Source organism: Volvox carteri (genome assembly GCF_000143455.1).
Source record: "Volvox carteri f. nagariensis unplaced genomic scaffold VOLCAscaffold_35, whole genome shotgun sequence".
NCBI lineage: Eukaryota > Viridiplantae > Chlorophyta > Chlorophyceae > Chlamydomonadales > Volvocaceae > Volvox > Volvox carteri.
The window spans coordinates 392051-411272 of record NW_003307578.1 but is presented as its reverse complement, the minus strand read 5'-3'; the positions used below and the strand labels follow the sequence as shown (position 1 = coordinate 411272).

Here is a 19222-nt window from a genome sequence, read left to right as displayed (position 1 = left end):
ACAACAGCTGGCGTTAAGAGTGCACACAGAGCACCCAGAGCAGGATGAACCAGCAGACATACCTGCAACAACAACAGCAATACCAACAGTACCAGCAGTACCAGCAGCATGCTTCAAGTCAGCAGTTCCATCAGCAGGCGACGCCGCCCCAGCAACACTACGCGTCGCCGCAACAACACTACACGCCGCCGCATGCCCACCTGACTCCCCCGCAGCAACCAACTCCCATGCTCAACCCCGGCCAAGCGCAGCAGCAGCTCTTCCAGCAGCATCAGCAGCACCAGCAGCATGCTACATATATCCAGCAAGGCGTGCTTCCAGGTGGCGCCGGGATGCCGCACCACCTGCAAGCTCTGCAGCAGCAGGCGATGCAGCAACAAGCCATGCAGCAACAGGCGATGCAACAGCAGGCGATGCAGCAGCAACAGCAGCAGGCGATGCAAGTGCCAGGCACGAGTGCTGGGCCGGGGGTTGGTCTAGGAACGGGTTCGGGGATGCCACAGATGACCCAGATGCCGCAAACATCCGCACAGCAACCCGCACAGCAACAGCAGCTGGGGCACTCATCCCATCAACAGCAGCAACAGCAGCATCTGCAGCAACAGGCGCAGATCCAGCATCAACAACAACAGCAACAGCAGCAGCAACAACAACTCCAGCAGCAACAACTCCAACAGCAGCAGCAGCTTCAGCAGCAACAGCAACAACAACAACATATGCTGCTGACGCAGCAAGGCCAGGCATCGCTGCAGGCCGTACAAGCTGCAGGAACCCCCCAGCAACAACAACCGCCCCAGCCGGTGCAGCAGCAGCACCACCATCACCATCACCAACAGCAGCAGCAAGCCCAGCAACACCAGCAACCCCCGCAACCTCAACAGCAGCAGCAATCGTCGCAGCACCAGCACCAGCACCAGCACCAATCACACCAACAACAACCGCAATCACACGTGCAACCTCACGTCCAACATGCGCAACAAACTCCAAACGCCTCCCAGGTCCAATCCACCATGGCCGCCGGCAGCGGCGTCGTCCCTACCGCCGCGGGCCCCCCTGGATCAGCATCAGGCGCTTCCCAACCACCTGCCCCAGGCACCGGCAATGCACTCGTGTCAGCCTCCGCCGCCTCTGCCACTATGGCCGTCGCCACCGCCGCACCCTCAAGCCCGTCGTACAGCCGCGTCGTCTTTGTGATCGAAGCCACGGCATCCATGTTGCAGTTTTGGCACAACTTGCGAACGCTATACGTGGAGCTCCTGTTGCGGTACATTGACAAGGGCGTTTTTGGTCGGGTGGAGCTGGCGGTTGTACTGGTGGGTGTGGCTGACGGCACGAGCGACCAGCCTGTTGACGGCATAACGTGGACGACGAGCGTCAGCGAGGTGCGGTCCACGTTGGATGCGATTCAGTTCGCCGGTGGCGGATTCGGGCCCATCGCCCTGGCCCAGGCTCTCGCGCACGTCATATACCTGCAGACGCTGCCATCCTCCATGCCTGTATCGGCGCCGCTGCCAGGCGGCGGCTCCGCGCCGCCGCCAGCGGACCCTGTCGTACCGTGTTACTGCATGTTATTGGTGTATTCGCCGCCGGACCAGTTACAGGTCTACGTTCCAGGGTTGAACAACCCAGCGGCGGTGGCGGCGGCGGCCGGCGGTGGCGGCGCGGGGCCGGCGCAAGCGGCATCCGCCGCGGCCCAGCAGTCAGGCATGGCGCACATGCACACGTTCAACAGCCTCGTACGGTGTGTACGGCAGGCGTACAATCTGCACCTGAGCATCGCGTTTGTGCAAAAGGCCGAACTTCTGGTACGGAGCACGGCGCGGGATTACACGATGGCGATGCTGGTGGACCATCTGGGGCTCAGTGGCGGCCGTGACCGCGACCAAGCGATGATTCAGTTGGAACAGATTAAGTTCACCTTTGTGAGTTGGTTGGTTGGTTGGTAGGTGGGTGGGTGGGGGAGGGCTTGCTGGGGTGCTGGGGCAAGAAAGGGTTTGCTGGTGCAAGAAAGGGTTTGCTGTTGTAAGGAAGGCAGCTAACCCTTTGCTTTTTTGAAAGGGTTAGCTGCCGGCATCGAGAAAGCACAGGCACCTGAGTGGGTGGGTGGGTGGGTGGGTGGAGGAGGGCTGGCTGTTGGTGTTGGGGGGAACCCGATGTGGAGGCGACATCCGGGGATCCGCGGGGGGGAAGACGGCAAAACGTCCATGTGGGGTGCAACACTGGTGTGCGGTGCGGAGGCGCTTGAGGGTGCCCTGACCCTTGTGCTGTGCTGAACCCTTCTTGTGTTGATGACGCGGATGCTGAAGTCAGCTAGTCTCCTGTGCACAGGCGCTCGTATGACCCGCAGCGGGTGCTGGTTCTACTGATGCCGGCTTGGCTTGACCCCTCCCCCCATCCCTCACCTGCACCCGCACCCGCACTCTTTTCCCATCCCCTCCTCCCCCCCACCTTCTCCTCCCCCATGCCGAACAGCCCAACCATCGCGATTACACGGGCCTTATCTCGCCTGCGTGGACCTACGCCACCCTCGCATTCAAAAGAGAGTTGGAGAGCGCCAAAGCTCGACACCACCAGGCACAGCAGCAGCAGCAGCTCGCTTTGCAAAGGCAAGCCCAGGCACAAGCCCAGGCGCAGGCACAAGCTCAGGCACAGGCACAGGCACAGGCACAGGCACAAGCTCAGGCACAAGCCCAGGCGCATGCAAAGGCTGGGGGACCTGGGGTTCAGGCAGGGGCGGTTTCACCGTTTGCAAATGCGGGCGAGGCTGTAGCTGCTGCGGCGGCGGCGGCGGCGGCGGCGGCACCAGGAGGAGCTGCTAACGGCTTGGTGGCGGTTCACGCGGCGGCAAGGCAGCACGGTGCTGTTGCTGCTGCGGCGGCAGCAGCTGCGAACATGGTAAGGGAGGCGTGGAGTGCCGCGGTATGCCATTGGGTGTTAGGTGTGCTGTATGGCAGCGCCGTGCCGCACCATACCACACCATACCACACCGCGCGCTATGCCTTTTGCCGCCACGCACTGCACATTTTGCCACGGCGTTTTTCCCATTGACGCGGCGTGCCAACCATGTCACGTTGTTCCAGGCGATGCATGCTGTACCATGCGTCTTTCGCCCACGCTGTGAAACACACTTCGAAACAACGTGCCGTATCGTGTCACACTACGCCTCGTCTTGCCGTTGTCTCAGTCCGTGTCGTACCGCGTCGTCCCGTCCCGTTGCGTAGTTGCCATGTCATGGTATGGCGCACTGTGCGGCAGCACTTCTACTGCCGCAATGAATAATAGTAATTACACGGTTTAATTACCACCCGCCGTGCCGTACCTTGTCGTACTTCGACCGCACGGCGAAGTGACGCTCCTGAGGTGCCTTTCTTTTGCCGTTTGGGCCTGGAACCGCAGGCTTCAACAGTGGCAGCGGCTCAGCAGCAGCAGAAGCAGCAGCAGGGCGGCATGCCGGCCGGAGGGGCGCCGGGGGTAGCGTACACGGGACACGGGACGAACGAAGGCACCGTGCAGGTGCACCACACGACCCCGCCCCAGCAGCCGCAACAGCCGCAACAGCCGCAACAGCCCCAACAACAACTGCCTCCAAGTGCTGGGCTTTCGAACAACGTCGGCGTCGTGACCCAGATGGGTCAGTACGGCCAAGGTCCGGCAGCGGCGGCGGGGACGCCGTACAACGTCGCCGGGTCGACGCCTGGCCAAACGGCGGCAGCGGCTGCCGCTGCTGCAGCGGCGGCGGCGGCAGCAGCTCCTAATGCGGCGACGTCGCCGACGCCGTATTATCACCCATCGCCGCAGTACAGGGCGGCCGCGGCCGCGGCGGCGGCAGCAGTGGCGGCGGCAGCCGGCGGGCGCCCTGTCGGCCCTGTGCAGCAGCCGCAGCAGCAGCCGCCGTCAGCAGGGGTACTGCATCAATTTGTGCAGGCACAGGCGGCTGCAGCGGCGGCGGCGGCGATGGCTGCGGCCAAGATGCAAGGGCAGGGAATGCCACAGAACCTGACCAAAGCCACTCCGCAGCCGCAGCCTAGGCCAGCGGCAGCGGGTGCTGGGGCCGGGGTTGGTGCCGCTGGTACTCCAGCACTCGGAGGGTATCCTTCTGCGGCCGCCGCCGCGGCGGCAGCGGGAACCCCAGCGCAGCCTCCTGTGTCCCAAGGCCATGTGTACGACACGCAGGCACAGCCGCCGCCGCCGCAGCAGCAGCAGCCTCAACAACAGCAGGGTTACACCGTACCACCGCAACAGGTGCCACAGCAACATCATTTACAGCAGCAGCAGCAACAGCAGCAACAGCAGCAACAGCAGCAACAGCAGCAGCAGCAATCGACGTCGCAGCACCAGCACCAGCATCAACAACAGCAGCAGCAGCAGACGGCCGCCGCTACTGCCGTCGCTGCCGTACCGGCCAAGGTGCACAGCTTCATCATCGCAGTGCCCATGCAGTGGGCCCAGCGGTTGGGGTTCACGCAGCAGGAGGGCTACCAATACCCCATCTTCCAGGTGCGTGTGTAGGTGCTGCTTGTCTTACTTATGAATAGCTGGTGCATGTCTTTACGAAAACTGAAGGTTACACACATACACAACACACATACACAACACACATACACAACACACATACACAACACACATACACACACCATCTCATTGGATTAAACTCATAACCATTTGGCGGCTTCATTTGACTATACCACTTGTTGCAGGGGAGGTGACCCGTTCACGCCCCCTTCAGCGCGCCTGTGGCCCTACCTGTGGCGGACCGCCAGGCCCCCGGGATGACGGCCCTCTCCATGTTCTGTTACCTCCAACCCACCCTCCCCCCCATGTGCTGTTGTTCATCACCCGGCGAGGTTTCTCACCGTTAGATGTGTTATTCGGTGCTGAACTGGGCTTCGTTTGCTCACACCCCTCCATCACCCTTTCCCTGCCCTGCAGGTCCAGCTCTCCAGGGAGGGCAGCATATCTCTCCACCCCCCCTCGAGCGGCCAACACGCCCACCCGGGGGCCATGTTGGATGCGCTGTTTGACGGGTTTACCAAGTGCACGTACGCGTCCATGGTACGGACCGTACCCAACGAGGAGATGCCCGCGGTACGGCAGGCGATTGTTGCGGATGTACGGCTGGAGGTTCTGATGGTGACGGAGTACGCGGAGAGCGTGTTGGTGTTCAACCAGATTGTGCAGGTGGGGCCTGTTTGCACTACGTCTTGCTGTTGCGCTTAGAATCTCACGATAAATTTCATCACCATACATCGACACATGATCAAAAAGCGCGGATTTTTGTTCCTCGTTAGGAGCAGAGTAGTTCCTCCAGTATCAAAGCAGAGTATATCGTTCATATAGTGCCCCCGAACTTCTAAGTGCTCTTTTCTTTGGGCCTTCAGTTGTTCTTTGGGCCCACCGTACCTCTGCCAATATCCTACTGCAGCTTCTCACAACTCCACAACAGCCCTAGCCAGTCCGCACACTCCGAACATATTACACGTCCACAGTCCGCACACTCCGAACATATTACCGCCGCCACCGCCCCCACCGCCGCGATCCGTGTTGTAATCGGGTTGTTATGTTGTACAGGAGGCTTGCCGTACCAACGGTGTGGCGCTTGAGATTGAGGTAGTTGGTCTGCAGGCCTTCCGCCTCGTCATCTTTCCGGTGGCGCTGACGAAGACGTTGGCGGGTAACAGCTCAGACTGCAAGGACCCCATCCCTGGTTGGATTGTGAGGAAGACTTGACTGACGCGAAGACGGGGAAGAGGGTGAGAGGGAGGGAGAGAGAAGGCAGAAAGAGGCAGAAAGGTTTTAGGGCGGACGGTTTTAGGTAAAGCGAGGGAGGCGACTGAGCAGGGGGTTAGGCGGGCGCAGAGGGGCCATTCCCGGCGGGAAAATGACCCGGCGGGAAAGCAAGGTGATGTGGTGTCATGTCATGCCACGTCATGCCGTGCCCGGAGCGGTGACGGAGGGGGGAGGGGGACGACATATTCGGCACATGCGAACCCAACCAATTGCGTGAGAGGAGAGGGGAGAGGGAAGCGGATCAAGGGGTGTGAGGGGTTAGGGGCCGGAAAAGGACACGGCGGTGGGAAGTGACGTGGACGGCCTTAGCGGGTTGTTGGAGAAGTAATGCAAAAACGCTGGGGGGAGATGGAAGCGGTGGTTCTGGAGGAGGAGGGGGAGGAGGAGGGGAATGGGCGATGCAGCCGGAGTTGCTGCCTTGATGGTCTCGGAGCGCCTTGTGGTCTCGGAGCGCTTTGACGAAGTCTTGTAAGGTACTGATGTTGGTGAGGCCGGACAACAGGACTCTCGGCTGTGGTGCGAGGGGTGCTGGTGGTGGTGGTGGTGGTGCTGGTATTGATGACGGCGGTGGATGAGGCGGTCGTGTTTGTGGTGGGTTTGCGGAGATGCTATATACATAGTTTTCATGGTGTGACGACATGAACGTCTTCTTCATCGTCTTACGGTGCTCGCGAAGGGATGTTGATGGCTGAAAGGTGTGTCCATAGCACACTGCGGTGTCGCTTCTGTCTGCATGTCTGTTTACCCGTCTGACAGCAGCAGCAGCAGCTACAGCTTGTCGATCCGCCCGTTTGTGCGTCAACATGTCTGTCTGTCTCTGCGTCGGTCGGTCGGTCGTCCGGTCTGCATGCCTATCCAGGTAGTTGCTCGGTACATACGACAATGGATGTTTTTTAAGAATTGGACCTTCCCGGCAGCGGAGGAGGGAAGGGGAGGGGAGGGCTGCGGTATCCGTGAAGTGGAAACGCGCATACAGGTGGCGGGGGAAAATCGGAAGGGAGGTCCTTGATCTTTATGATGAGGCTTCGCGCACGCACTTGCATCGATTCTGAACAGGGCTGGCTTTACGTGTGAAAACGACTCCCTCCCTGGTAAGACGTGCAGTGAATGGATACATTATTACTGGTGCTGGCGGGCATGTACGGCAGTACAGTGTCGTACCGTGACGGGAAGGTAAAGCTCCTCCCATGATCCGAGGGGAGCAGGTGACAACTGCCAAAGCACAATGGGAAGCTGTGTGTTATGGGACCAATGTCAGTATTTTACCTCTTCGAGGTGGTAATTACCCCTCGAAGGGAAACGCCGGGGAGGGGCAAAACAAAGGGGATAAAAAAAAGCCCAATGTATTAAATTAACTACATGTATATGTACGCACGGCAGTGCGTAGTGTATATTATCCGCGCCTGCTTGGCCAGATCCAGGCAGAACGGAGGAGTGAGTATGCATGTACTGTTTTTGGCCGTGTGTGAATTCCTCTCAGGGCTTGGTAGCACCGACAGCTCACCGACAGCTCACCGACACAACAGCTGGGATATAAGCTATAATTCCTTAACACAAAGGCAAGTAGACGATAATTACGCACAGAAGCCGCCGCCGATATGAGGCAGAAGCCAATCGGCTTGAAAGTTCCAAACAGACGTTAACGGTTGGAACTGCATCGGATCGTCAGTGCGCTTGGTGCGGACCACATGCACAACCGGCAGTCCTAACCGCTGCAGTGAAAAATAAGGTCCCAACGTCAGGTATCCGACTAGCCATGCGTATTAGTCTAAGTACCGTAAGCGGCGTAATAGAATCCATTCGTCCATACCGATCCATTGCCTGTCGCCATCCACATCAGATCCCGACGGCTCTTTCCTAGCTCTCAATAGCGGCAAAACAAGCCGAATAACGCTCGGACGTGCAAGTAATACAGGTGGCTAAGAGAGGAGCAGCCTCTGCTTCAAAAAAAAACAATGACGGGCAACCCTCGCCTTTGGCAAAATGGCACAAATATTATATTATATTATATTATATTATATTATATTATATTATATTATATTATATTATATTATATTATATTATATTATATTATATTATATTATATTATATTATATTATATTATATTATATTATTATTATATTATATTATATTATATTATATTATATTATATTATATTATATTATATTATATTATATTATTATTATATTATATTATATTATATTATATTATATTATATTATATTATATTATATTATATTATATTATATTTATTATATTTATTATTCGTTAGTCCCCCCATTTAAACTGGCAAGAGTTCCTTTTTCCGGCCCACTATCACTTTTGTTAGTATTATTCTGATGGCACATGTATGGCGAAATGGAGATCCTGATGGTTTGTTCGGTGGGGGTGTTTGGTGGTTGTGTGGTTTAAACGTGTAAAGTGGATGTAGGTTTGATGATGGGTCCCTTGGCATTTACATGAATTTGCAAATTCTGAAGTAGATTTGTGCATAAGTTGGATAACCCGATTATTAGATTTCAGAAAAAATGAAGAAATGTATTAATGCTAATAACAACAATCACTAATGGGCTTTGAAAGCCCGCAGTGCCCATTCTTTGGAGGATGGTGTATGTACGATGCTGTACGAGATTACGACTGAGAGCTGAGCACGCAGATGTGCCTACATCAGATGCACGCACATGAAGGGGTTTCACTTTTGAAGGAATCCTAGCTAGGACCAAAACCACCGGACACGGAACCCTGAAAAGACCTATGTCCCTACTGATGCAGAAAGATCCAGGTCGCTGAAAGATAACCTGTCCATCCCGGTTTGTGTGCTTCCTAGTGTGCAGGTGCACGCAGGCAGGGCTACGGCAACTGTCCAGAGGGGCTGACGAATGACGGCGAAACCGGAGCAGCACGCGTGAGACCGCAGCTGGCGGCAAGGAATTGCCATTGGGGCGTCGAGCCTCGCTGATGTCACAAGTAGATGGGCATTTCCCTTCCAACTAGACGGGTTCGAGAAGTAGCAAACAAACCAGCGAGACCACTTGAAACCAAGGCACATTGCTTGGCTCCTTGACAAAACTTGGTTGGACTCATAAAGGCCGCCGTTGCAGAGGAATATACATTTTGCGAGACGTGACAGTCCACAGCCTAAAAACTGCGGCAGGCGGCAAACCTCAAATGCCTCATATCCCCGCCGCGCCCAGCGCCTGATCAAGGGGCCACACACAGTTCACAAACCTATTGGATAAATGCCGACGTTGCAGTACACTGCCGTACAGACAGCAGGACGAACGAAGTCTGAAGTAATACCAGCCCATCTATCCGTCGCATTCTAGCAATTTGCAAACACTGAAAACAGTTCTTCTAGTGCGCGTGCTTCGTAGGTCGATGTGATCCATACGAGAAGCCGCGGTCCGGCTGGAAAGCAAAACAAATATTTTAAATCCACGCCGTCCTAGATGTCAGGTAGGTCCCATCTCGCACTGAGTGATTGCCTAGAAGGAGGAGGATAAGGGAGAATTCCGGGCGCAGCCGCGGATACAGCCACGGTTGAAACGGCGGATGGCTGTACGGATGGAAGGGCGCACCTTGTAAAGCCGTACACCGGCACCGCACCCACCATGCCGCCCACTATTCAGCAGGAATAGCTACTACTACTGGAGGTACGCCTCCAGATTATAAATATATATTTTTCGCGCCAGAGAGCCGTAATGATACTATCAACACACGGTGACGTATGTACTGCGCATGTATGCAACAATTTATCAAAGGTAAATACAAATTCATATTCCGGATCACATATCACCCACACAAATCCACTGCGGTTCGTCACCACGGCGTTGCGTGTATGCGCCATTGGGAATCTTTATAAGTAATCCACGTGATAGATAAAGGACGCCGCAGGCGGGGCGGAGTTGACCTGGCTCGGCCCTAGCTCGGCCCGCTGCCTTCACTTGCATCGCAGCTAGCCAGCCAGCCAGCCAGCCAGGCCGCGAGCTGGCTTCACTGCTTCACTATTGGCGCAATCCTACCCGCCTCCGCAACCCCGCTCAGATACGCGCCATGGGCGGTGGCGGGAAACTGCGTGTGTGTGTGTTCGCCGGCAAACCCGACACGCTTCTGGGTTCCCAGGGGCGCGGATGCCTGTGTGCGCGTGGTGCCGGTCATGCCAACTTTGCCGTACGAGTACGACCCGTACGTCCATGGATCTGAGGCCCAGCGGGTGACGATAGTCTGCACCGGCGGCGGCACGGTCCGGCCCAGCAGCCGCAGGGACGCCAGGGCGCGTGCTACCATGGCCTCGTCGCTGAGCCCCTCAACACTTCTGGCGAAGCTGGCGCCGTTGAAGCAGATGAGGACCGGGAGCTTGGTCTGCGGGGCCGTCGGGGTCAAACGATAACGGCATGGAGGGGAAGTGCCGTTGAAAGGGGTGATGTACAGTGGCAATCAGACAGACAGACAGACAGACAGGGATACCTGCATACTCCTTCCAACGGACACTCATAGGTGGCCTAACGGGGACCACCAGCAGCCTGATAGGTTGTGGATAGGTAGCTTATCTCTCCAGCTAGATACGACCTCTTGCAGGTAGGCAGCAGGACCGCTTCCTGCCCCTGTTAGGTAACCTCGGTGCTCACCGCTGTTGCCGCCAGGTTGTAGTACTCGGAGAAGGCTCCAGGGGTGGAGGTGTTGCGGATGGTGACCCAAGGCTCAGTCAACAGGCCGGACCACCAGCTGGCATCGTTCCAAACGAGGATGACCTGGGGTGTGGGGGGGTCAGGGGTCAGGAGGCCAGGTAGGGAGTGCCTACGAATGTGGGAGAGATGAGTACAGCGCAGTACACGGAGGTACAGCGCAGTACACCAAGGTATAGTGCAGTACACCAAGGTATAGTGCAGTGCACGGAGGTACAGCGCAGTGCACGGAGGTTTTAAGGCAATACCAGGCATCATAGAAGTACACGGCTGCCCGCGGCAATTGGAGTTGCAGCACGGGGCATGGGAGGGCAGGGGAGGGCAGGGGATGGAGCGGCGCGTGGCGGGGATGCCCAACAGCACAACACAGGGCGGGTTACTGGCCACAGGGCGGGGAGGTGGCTGGCAGGGCAGATGCAGCCGGGCGGATTCGGCCGATGCAGCCGTCGGAACCAAAGATGAACCAAAGACAAGCATGCACTCAGTAAGGCGCAACCTAAGACGCCGTAAGGATGGGCACGCGGCATCCGCACATCTCCCGAACAGGAACAGAGTGAAAAGGTACCCGCTAATTTGGCTGGCCTTGCTTTTACCCCTCAACCACCCAAATCCCCAAATCCCCAAATCCCAATCTTAGTGTATGTAATCCCACCCACCTCCGCCCCACCGTACTTTCGCTCAACCGTGCTAAAGATCCACAAAGATGAGTGGCTGCCGCAGCCGCTATTGCTGCTGCTGCTACTGCGGCTACCACCGCAATACGAACAACACAATGGCAGCACATTGCTACAGCCTTACCTTGTTCAGCAGGCCCATTCCCAAGGCCTTGATGGCACCGGACTGAGTTGAACTTAGCGCGGGCTTGAACAAAGTGGGCTGTGAAGCCGCCAGCTTGTTCTGTATGATGTGTGAAACAGGGGGGTGTATCTTCGCCCGTGGCAGCTACCCTGCGAAACCCTGCCTTCCCCGGTATTTCGGGGCACCCTCATCCAGTCACCCTAGTCAACTTCTCAGTGGATCGCTCAGGTTCCGCACCCACCACCAGCATCCAACGGAATCTGCCGGGTCGACAGCGGCCCAACTCCATTCCTGGTCGGCTCGCAGGTTAACTTTATCCCAGGTCACCACCGTCCATCAACTAGGGGCGCAATGCCTTCCACCATCGGAAGGACTTCTGACCCTAATGGGTATCGATCCCGGGATCTCCCGGGGGCAATGGTCGCGCATTACCAGTAGTGCCAAACCCTAGTATATACATGTATACATGTAAAAACATAGTAGGCATGGACGAGGTCATGGTCACATTCAGCCTCATCTATTCAGGGAGCCATCCGTCGCATTTTGCCTCTCAAGAACCTGCGGACCTGACAGCGGCATAGAAACCACAAACGCAGGCTACCGGCCATCTGGTACTCCAGTGCTACCGGGCATCAACGACGGCTACTACAGTAGGCGAGTGCTGAACAACAAATAAGCCCCACATGTCGCCCCGCTTTCCTGTCTCCTGGGTCTCCTGGGTCTCCTGGGTCTCCTGGGTCTCCTGGGTCCAACATCCCCCCATCCATCTTACTTCACGTCCACCTCGTCCCCATTCCGCTCCTCCCACCCCACCACCCCCACCACCGCCACCACACACGCACCTGCAGGTACCCCAGCGGCATGGTGACGATCACGCCCTTGGCCTGCAGCCAAAACTTGGCAGCCGTGTTCATGACCCGACCGCTGACGTTGACGAGGTTGGCGTTGCTGTAGTCGATCACATCCACCGCGTAGTTGGTCCAGATGGTTTGGTTGGTGGCCAGGTAGTCAACCAGGGCGCTGTAGCCCCGGGCAGGGAGGGCGTCGGGGCCACTGCCCCACACCAGGTCCTCCATGGACCACCTCGCGGACATGTCACTCAGGTCAGCGGCGTAGTCCATCACCACTTCCGTCATCAGCCCCTGTTTTCGTGTTGTGTACATATGTATGTATGTAAGTGCACACGTGCGTATGTGTGTGTGTTAGGATGGTGACTTCCCCTGTGTGGGAGTGTTCGCCAAGCCGGCGCCAGCTGGTGGGCAATTGCAAGGGTGACAAGGGAACAGCTGGCATTGCTGACTGTGGGAGTACATGCGCGTGCATGTGTAAACATGCTTGTGTGTTCGTTTGTTTGTATGCGTGCATTAGGCAAGGCGCGTGAGGGGGCTCTCGTCAAGACGCATGGCGAGGCACGATAGATGGAGGAGTGTGATGTTGCTTCTTACGCGGCCTAAGCCTCCTTCAGCCTCTCCACCCAACAGACCTGCACGGGCTGAGTGCCCTGGAGGCCGCGGTACGCTGATGTCCCGCCCGTCAATACTTAGAGCACTATAAAGACCAGCTCCAAACAATAAAGCCGAGCACAGCACCTCTCATCCGTAAAACCAACAAGCCCTGAAACCCTACACCCCTAGAATCCTGCTCAGGCGACCGGACCGGACCGGACCTGACCGGACCGGACCTGACCTGACCGGACCGCACCTGGGTGAGGGCGGTCTTTTGCAGCGCAGTAAAACTCCGCGAGTTAATAAACCTGATGGGGGAGTTGGGGAGGTTTGGGCGGGTCGGGAGGGTTTGTCTATCTATCTGTCTGTCTGTCTGTCTGTCTGTCTGTTGGAGGAAGGGTGGGCTTGGGAAGGAGGTCGGGTTCGCTCCTATCAGGGGTGCGGGGTGGGAGTTGAGTCCAGATCCCGGGGCACGCAGTAAAGAGGAAACATAAGACATGGGTGCCGTGATTAAGAGAGGGCCACCGGTGGGGCCCGCTGGAGTGAGGCGGCGGGGTCTCAAAAGTGTGTGTGTTAGGGGGGGGGTGACATCCACAAAGCACATCCGCACGAGCGTGTGTACGCAGCAACACTTGGCAGAGGATAACAAGTAGAGTGGGGAGTAGGGTGCGCGCGTGCGACCGCCGGGGGAGGAGAGCGGAGCTAGCGGACCTGCCGCTCCCGGCGCTCAGGAGGGGGCAGAGGCCCCTTGCGCCCCTCTCCCGTCCGCGGAAGAGAGCTTAGGCGGTCTTTCCGTTGGGGCTGGGCAGCAGCCCCTGGCCAGTGTCAGGCCCGGTCAGATACTTGTAACCTCCACACATACACACACATCACTGCAGCCACGTTGTATGTTCACACCCGCCCGCCCCCCGAGGCCCCCTGCTCTTCCCCCTCACATTCATTCGACAATAATATCGTCCGCAACAAGAACCCACTTTTCTCAAATGGGAATGAATGAATGAATGGATGAATGGGTGGACGACCACTTAGTGTTCACTACTTACTTGTTGGTCACGGTGTTTAGGCTTTCCGTGTTCGTGGGGGAATAATTGTTCAAGTACGTCTGCGGTGACATGCCATATCCAACAGGAGGGTCAATTAGGTGATTCATCAGCTCAATATCAGTGGTTTGCCTGTCTCTGTCTGTCTGTCTGTCTGTCTGTCTATCTGTCTTGGTGTTACACTAACGGTTAAGAAGCTTACAGCAATTCACACCCAGTGCGACAACAGGCTCCTCGCTCGGTTACATTTCAGCTTAGAAGCATTACGAACGCATGTATGCTGCATGTACTACTACGTATTTGACCCCCTCCCCCCTCCCGCCCCCCTCGCGGCCTCCTCGACCCCCTCCCCCCCTTCCGCCCCCCTCGCGGCCTCCTCGCACCTCCCAGCGGCTGAGCATGTCCTCGAGGGTGCTGTCCCACTGAGCGGTATCCTCCCTGCCCTGCATGGGCCATCGCAAGGCGTAGGGTTCAGTAGCCCTATTCAGTTAGTTGGTTAGGGTTAACAACCTCTATATCAGGTCAGGTGGTTAACCCTAAGGGGGGGGTTCCAATTCGGTAGGAGCTTATACGTGGCCATGGCCCCCCGGCTTTTATGGACACACCCGCACTTGTACAAGTTACAAGTTACATGTGTGCCGAACTTGTAACTTGTAACTTGTATTACATAATTTCGGTGTCCTCCCCTCAAGGCTGGTTAGGTTAGGACGCCGAGCGGTTCCGGAGCCAAGCAAATTAACAAGGCCGTCTTAAGGGGTAGTATTGGAAAAGACAACCGTAGCCAGGCGCGCCTCAACGGTGGTTGCGGGTTGCGTTGGCTTGCATGCCATGACCAACCAGGCGCGGTAGGGACCAAAAGGGGTGTGTGGGTTTGCGCCAGCCCTTACATCCACACCGGATAGTATTTTCGTTACTCGCACCGTCGAGTGAATGAGCGGCAATGTACGGTGCACATTGCATTGTCCTGCTGCATGGGCCCAGCTGGTAATCCACCTCCCGACCGCCGTCCCGCACCACACACATACACACATCTCCCCGCCTTTCCCCCTAAACTCAACATTACTTCCCGCACCTTGCTTTGAGTCCCGCCCTTCCTCCATCCCCCCCTCCCTCCCTCCCTGGACCCTCCCTCCCTTGAACCACCTGAGGATCGAAGCTCAGTCCATTCTCGGTGGTGGTGAAATAGCCAGTGCCCGCGTCATTAGCTAACTTGGCCTGCACGAGGAAGGCGAGGGCGAAATGAGAGCAAAGGGTGGCAACAGGAAATCACCAGATGCGGGTGAATCGTGTACAGCAAGAACAGAAGCATGCATGTGTGTAATATAATATTCGCGTGTCCGTTTTCAACAACGCAACAAGAGTCACATTCGCACTTGGATGTCCGAAAGTTTGTAAGGCAGCCGTGCGCACGTGCACGACCTGTGGGAATATTGGCGAAGAAATGAGGAAGAAGCTCTAAGAGTTGTGTGTAAGCGGCGGCCCCGTCTGCCCCCTTCGACTTCATGTGGCCGCACGCATGTGTGTAGGGCCACCGCCCTCGTGACCGCCTGTGGAATTTGGCAGTGAGCGCCCTGGAAGTGGAAGTGGAAGTGGAAGTGGAAGTGTGACCGACCGGCGCATCTACGAACTGAAGACGTGGGCACACTGAGCCGTTCGACTTTCGACTTCCCTCCGGAAGCGGACGGTGATGCATCGGTGCATTTCATACATTGAAGAACTAATAATGGTGTTTGTGTTGGTGAATGTGAGCACAGACAGAAAACGTCATGGAAGGCGTCCCGGCAGTCCTACCATGGGATTGAGGCCGCGGGCAGCACCGCTGGAGCCATGAATCCACGCCGCTCCCAAATCGATAACAGCTGGTGTCGGAGAGTTTGGTGGCAGAGTAATGCTGAGCGGCTGGGTGAAAGTTCGGCCACCGATGCGGTCGCGTGCCTCAAGGATGAGAATCTTGTTTACGCCCAGTTCCTTCGCGCGCTTAGCTGCACCAAGGCCGGACATACCAGAGCCAATGATGATCAAGTCGTAGATGTTGGATGGGGTAGGTGCCGCTGCTGCACTAGGTGCTGACATTGCCGACGGCATCGCCAGCACGAATAGAACAGTCGCAAGGAACACCTCCATTCCCATTACTATATAACAAGCTTTAAGTATTAATAGTTAGCACCGCTGGCAGGATGATATCTATAGGACTCCCGGAGACACCGGCGAACTTGACAGTCGGCAACGAGTCCTGGTCCACGTTGGTGCGTTGAGTACAACTTAGCCACGCTAGGTTGTGGTTTCGAATTGCTGTTTTCACCTCTCACGAACTACGTATTAACACGTAAGGTTTTTAGGTACGTCCTTACTCATTTTTGCGGTACACTGCCACGATATGTTGGATTGCCATTAACATCTTTCGCTATTCGCGGGCATACTCCCCCAGTCATAATCCCTGCCCTACATTCCTTATGGCAAGATAAGGGAATCGGCGAAGCGCAAGCATAACGAAGGCGGGCTCAGTCGGGCTCCTGGAAAAGACTCAATTTAGTTTAAATGTACATTAGTATGCATGTATGTAGGTAAAGGTATGACGAGCTCACTGGAATCAACTCACTGGATGCCTCCCCTCGACCATGGCGGCGCAAACGCTGCGCAAATCGGCCCCCGCGGCGCTCGCTTCGCAGATCACAAGCTATCTCGACGGCTGATTCAGGTCACCCATCCCGAGATCAACAGGCTTGCCGTCAAATTGCATCTTTGAAACAGCTGGAACGCTGTTGGGGCCATCTACCTCCTATCTAGGCATACTTCCCCCTCCATATCCTTGCAGGCCCTACCCTACCTAACGGCTGACGTTGCCTTACCCCGTCAGCCCATCGACGCCGAACTATGCCTCAAATTGTTCAGAAGCTTCCATGTACGCACGAATAAGCAAAAAGGTATCAATTCAGCTGTCAGTTGTCATGGGGTTTTAGGCCTTCCGTCGGTGTGCCGTAACTGGACTTATCGCTGCACTCGCTCTCGCGGGCGTGGTTCTGGGGTGGGCAATAGCGGGCAGGGTGAGCCTATATATACATAAATACATGATACCAAATGCGGTATTTCCACCCGAACAGATTAATTCACACACCCGTGTGCGGAAACGTAACAAAACAACATCAACTCAAATCCGATGTGTGAGATATACGTACGATGATGGCTTCTCATTTGTGAGACAATGTAACAGCTGAGGGCAAGAACCAGCAGTATTCGTATCTTTCTATGTTTGCTGCTATATATATAACTCCAAGGTCCAGGTAAATCCCATTCACGACGAGAAAGACGCCCCGCTCGTTTCCTTTCGTCTCGCTTTAGGTGGGGGAGGGCAGGAACTTCTGAGAGCCTTTGCCCTAGCTGGGTTTGTGTGGAGGTAGGAGCTCAGGCGGGATCTGACAGCCCGCCGTGTCTTTATTGCAGCGCTATTGAGTTGCTACGCCGCGTTTTGACGGCCTGAGTCGGGGTCAGGAACACACAGGGCTAACCGACTTGTGCTGCGTGCCCCCGACCCTTGTGCTGTGTTTCGGCTTCTGCCCCCGGCTCACGCGCCCCACAGTGTAATCCAAGTCATACATACAGAAAGACACACAGATGGACGGACGAAGGTATGGCCGTACATGTGTATACGTGCATGTGCACGTGAAAGGATTGAAAGCCAACGTATGGACAGCTAAAGTGGGCCCTGTTTCGGTTTTATTGGTTTTCCTGCCAGTTTGTCTACGAGGAGTACTGGACGGCAGTTGGCGCGGTGGTAGTGACGCAGGTCATCATCACAACGCACAGAGTCAGGCCTCACACCCGGACATGGGGGGATGGCGTGTGGTGCTGGTGCTGGTGCTCAGGAATCAGAATCGGGATGTGCCGCTGCACTTCCGTTACCTGTGCTGTTATAAAGCAGCTGCGACATGGTACGGAGGAAATTGCCCTTTGTGGTGCGGTACGGCGGTACCCTGACGGTGCAGCCGTCCTCATGCATGCAACGCTGGCACAAATTTCACCACTGGTCGCATCTCCTCCCTCCGAAACCTCCTAAACGAACAACGGCAAACGAAAATCATAAGACGATGAATCAAAAAGCCCCAAGGATGACCCCCGGTACCACTTTTTATTTTTTTTGTTGCTAATCGAAGTAACGGATCTTGCTGGGCTCTGCGGCCGTTACAGCTTGATGCGCGGAGTGGTTGTGGCGGTTGCAGTTACCGTTGCAGTGGCTCGAGGAGGTAGCTAGGACACAGACCGGATGTGCGCGATGGATAACCGCATTGCATTGCATTGCATGCGTTCTGGATGTCGAGAGAGGAGGACTGTGGGGAGCAATGTGTGTGTGTGTGTATGCAGGGTATGCGTGTATGCCCAAACGGCCCACACGAGGCAATGGGGACAACCGACGTGTTCGTGGGATTGCCACTCAGCCATCTGAGTGATTATGGTCGAGTAATGGCCGTATGGGAGTGAGTGCCAGGCAGGCAAGTGAACCAAGATGTTCCATGGGAGAGAGGAAAAAGGAGTAGGGGAAGGAGTGAGTTATTGCTTTGTACGGCATGGTAAGGGTCTCGTGACAACCGCCTGGTAAACCTGCCTATGTGTGGGACGCGCTGGGATCATCATAAGGGGTGTTGGCAGAGACTTTGGGTTCATGAAGAAGAGTCGGGATACTGCCGCACGTGTAGAGCTATATTTCCATCTGTCGGAGCAATCCCCTGCTCCGAGGAGGAATACCCAGATAGTACAACCGAAAAGTGTGTTTTGGAGCTGGAGCGGCTTGAAGCCCATCGGAATGTCGTGTTGTTCTTTGGATTCAAGGATTCGTCGGGTTCGCGACAGAGGTCGGCAAATAAGGCGGGTCCTGCGGGTCCGTACCACAGTACCCGCAGCCAAACTTCGGCTTAAGGCCCCGGCTGCGGTCCCTAATGACCAAAATTTGACCAAAAGACGTAATTTGCAGCCTCTATTGCGGCCCGTAGGACTTGAACTCTGTGTTTGACTTTGGATTTGTTTTAGGTGTACTGACCGAAATTATGCCCCCCCCCGCAGCTGGAGAAACCGATTTGCTGACCTCTGGTCCGCGAGGGCAGGAAGTACGGCAACCGTTGGGTACGGCTCAATACCAGGGTTGTCAGCCTCTTTGGAAGATAGTTTTTGATTTACGGAGTTTATGGCTATAATAGCTCGTGACGCTGCCTAACTTTTGGCGTGTAATCGTTCTGCGATAAGGAAATGATGGTTTTTTATTTGTTGTAGTGTTAATCTAGCAGCCTCAGATTATGTCTCCATCTCAATCACATAAACCACATCTAATGGCGTTTTCGTTTTGAAAGAGTTTACGTCGCATACGAAACGCTGGCACACCTGATGTCGCAGCAGCTCCAGCAACAGCAGCAGCAACAGCAACAGCAACAGAACCATGTGGCTCTTGTAATTGCAGCTTATTTTGGGAGTTCAACAGC

At 55.9% G+C, this 19222-nt stretch overlaps 2 protein-coding genes across 2 annotated transcripts; one reads left to right on the top strand and one right to left on the bottom strand.

Moving 5' to 3' along the window:
* Positions 1–44: 44 nt before the first annotated feature.
* Positions 45–6861, top strand: VOLCADRAFT_94009 (uncharacterized protein; the record flags this gene model as incomplete). Its single annotated transcript, XM_002953284.1, has 8 exons — positions 45–321; positions 1093–1922; positions 2473–2895; positions 3628–4056; positions 4450–4497; positions 4930–5178; positions 5569–5712; positions 6844–6861. The coding sequence occupies 8 exons, from the start codon at positions 45–47 to the stop codon at positions 6859–6861; spliced, it is 2418 nt and encodes an 805-aa protein (XP_002953330.1).
* Positions 6862–9779: 2918 nt separating this feature from the next.
* VOLCADRAFT_105855 (uncharacterized protein) lies at positions 9780–16055 on the bottom strand (the record flags this gene model as incomplete). Its single annotated transcript, XM_002953206.1, has 10 exons — positions 15546–16055; positions 14898–14969; positions 14138–14197; positions 13758–13816; positions 12971–13022; positions 12112–12411; positions 11270–11368; positions 10415–10537; positions 10071–10148; positions 9780–10010 (listed from the first exon to the last, which is right to left on the bottom strand). Exons 1-10 carry the CDS (start codon positions 15882–15884, stop codon positions 9780–9782), a joined length of 1413 nt encoding a protein of 470 aa, XP_002953252.1. The 5' UTR covers positions 15885–16055.
* Between the last annotated feature and the right edge of the window lie 3167 nt (positions 16056–19222).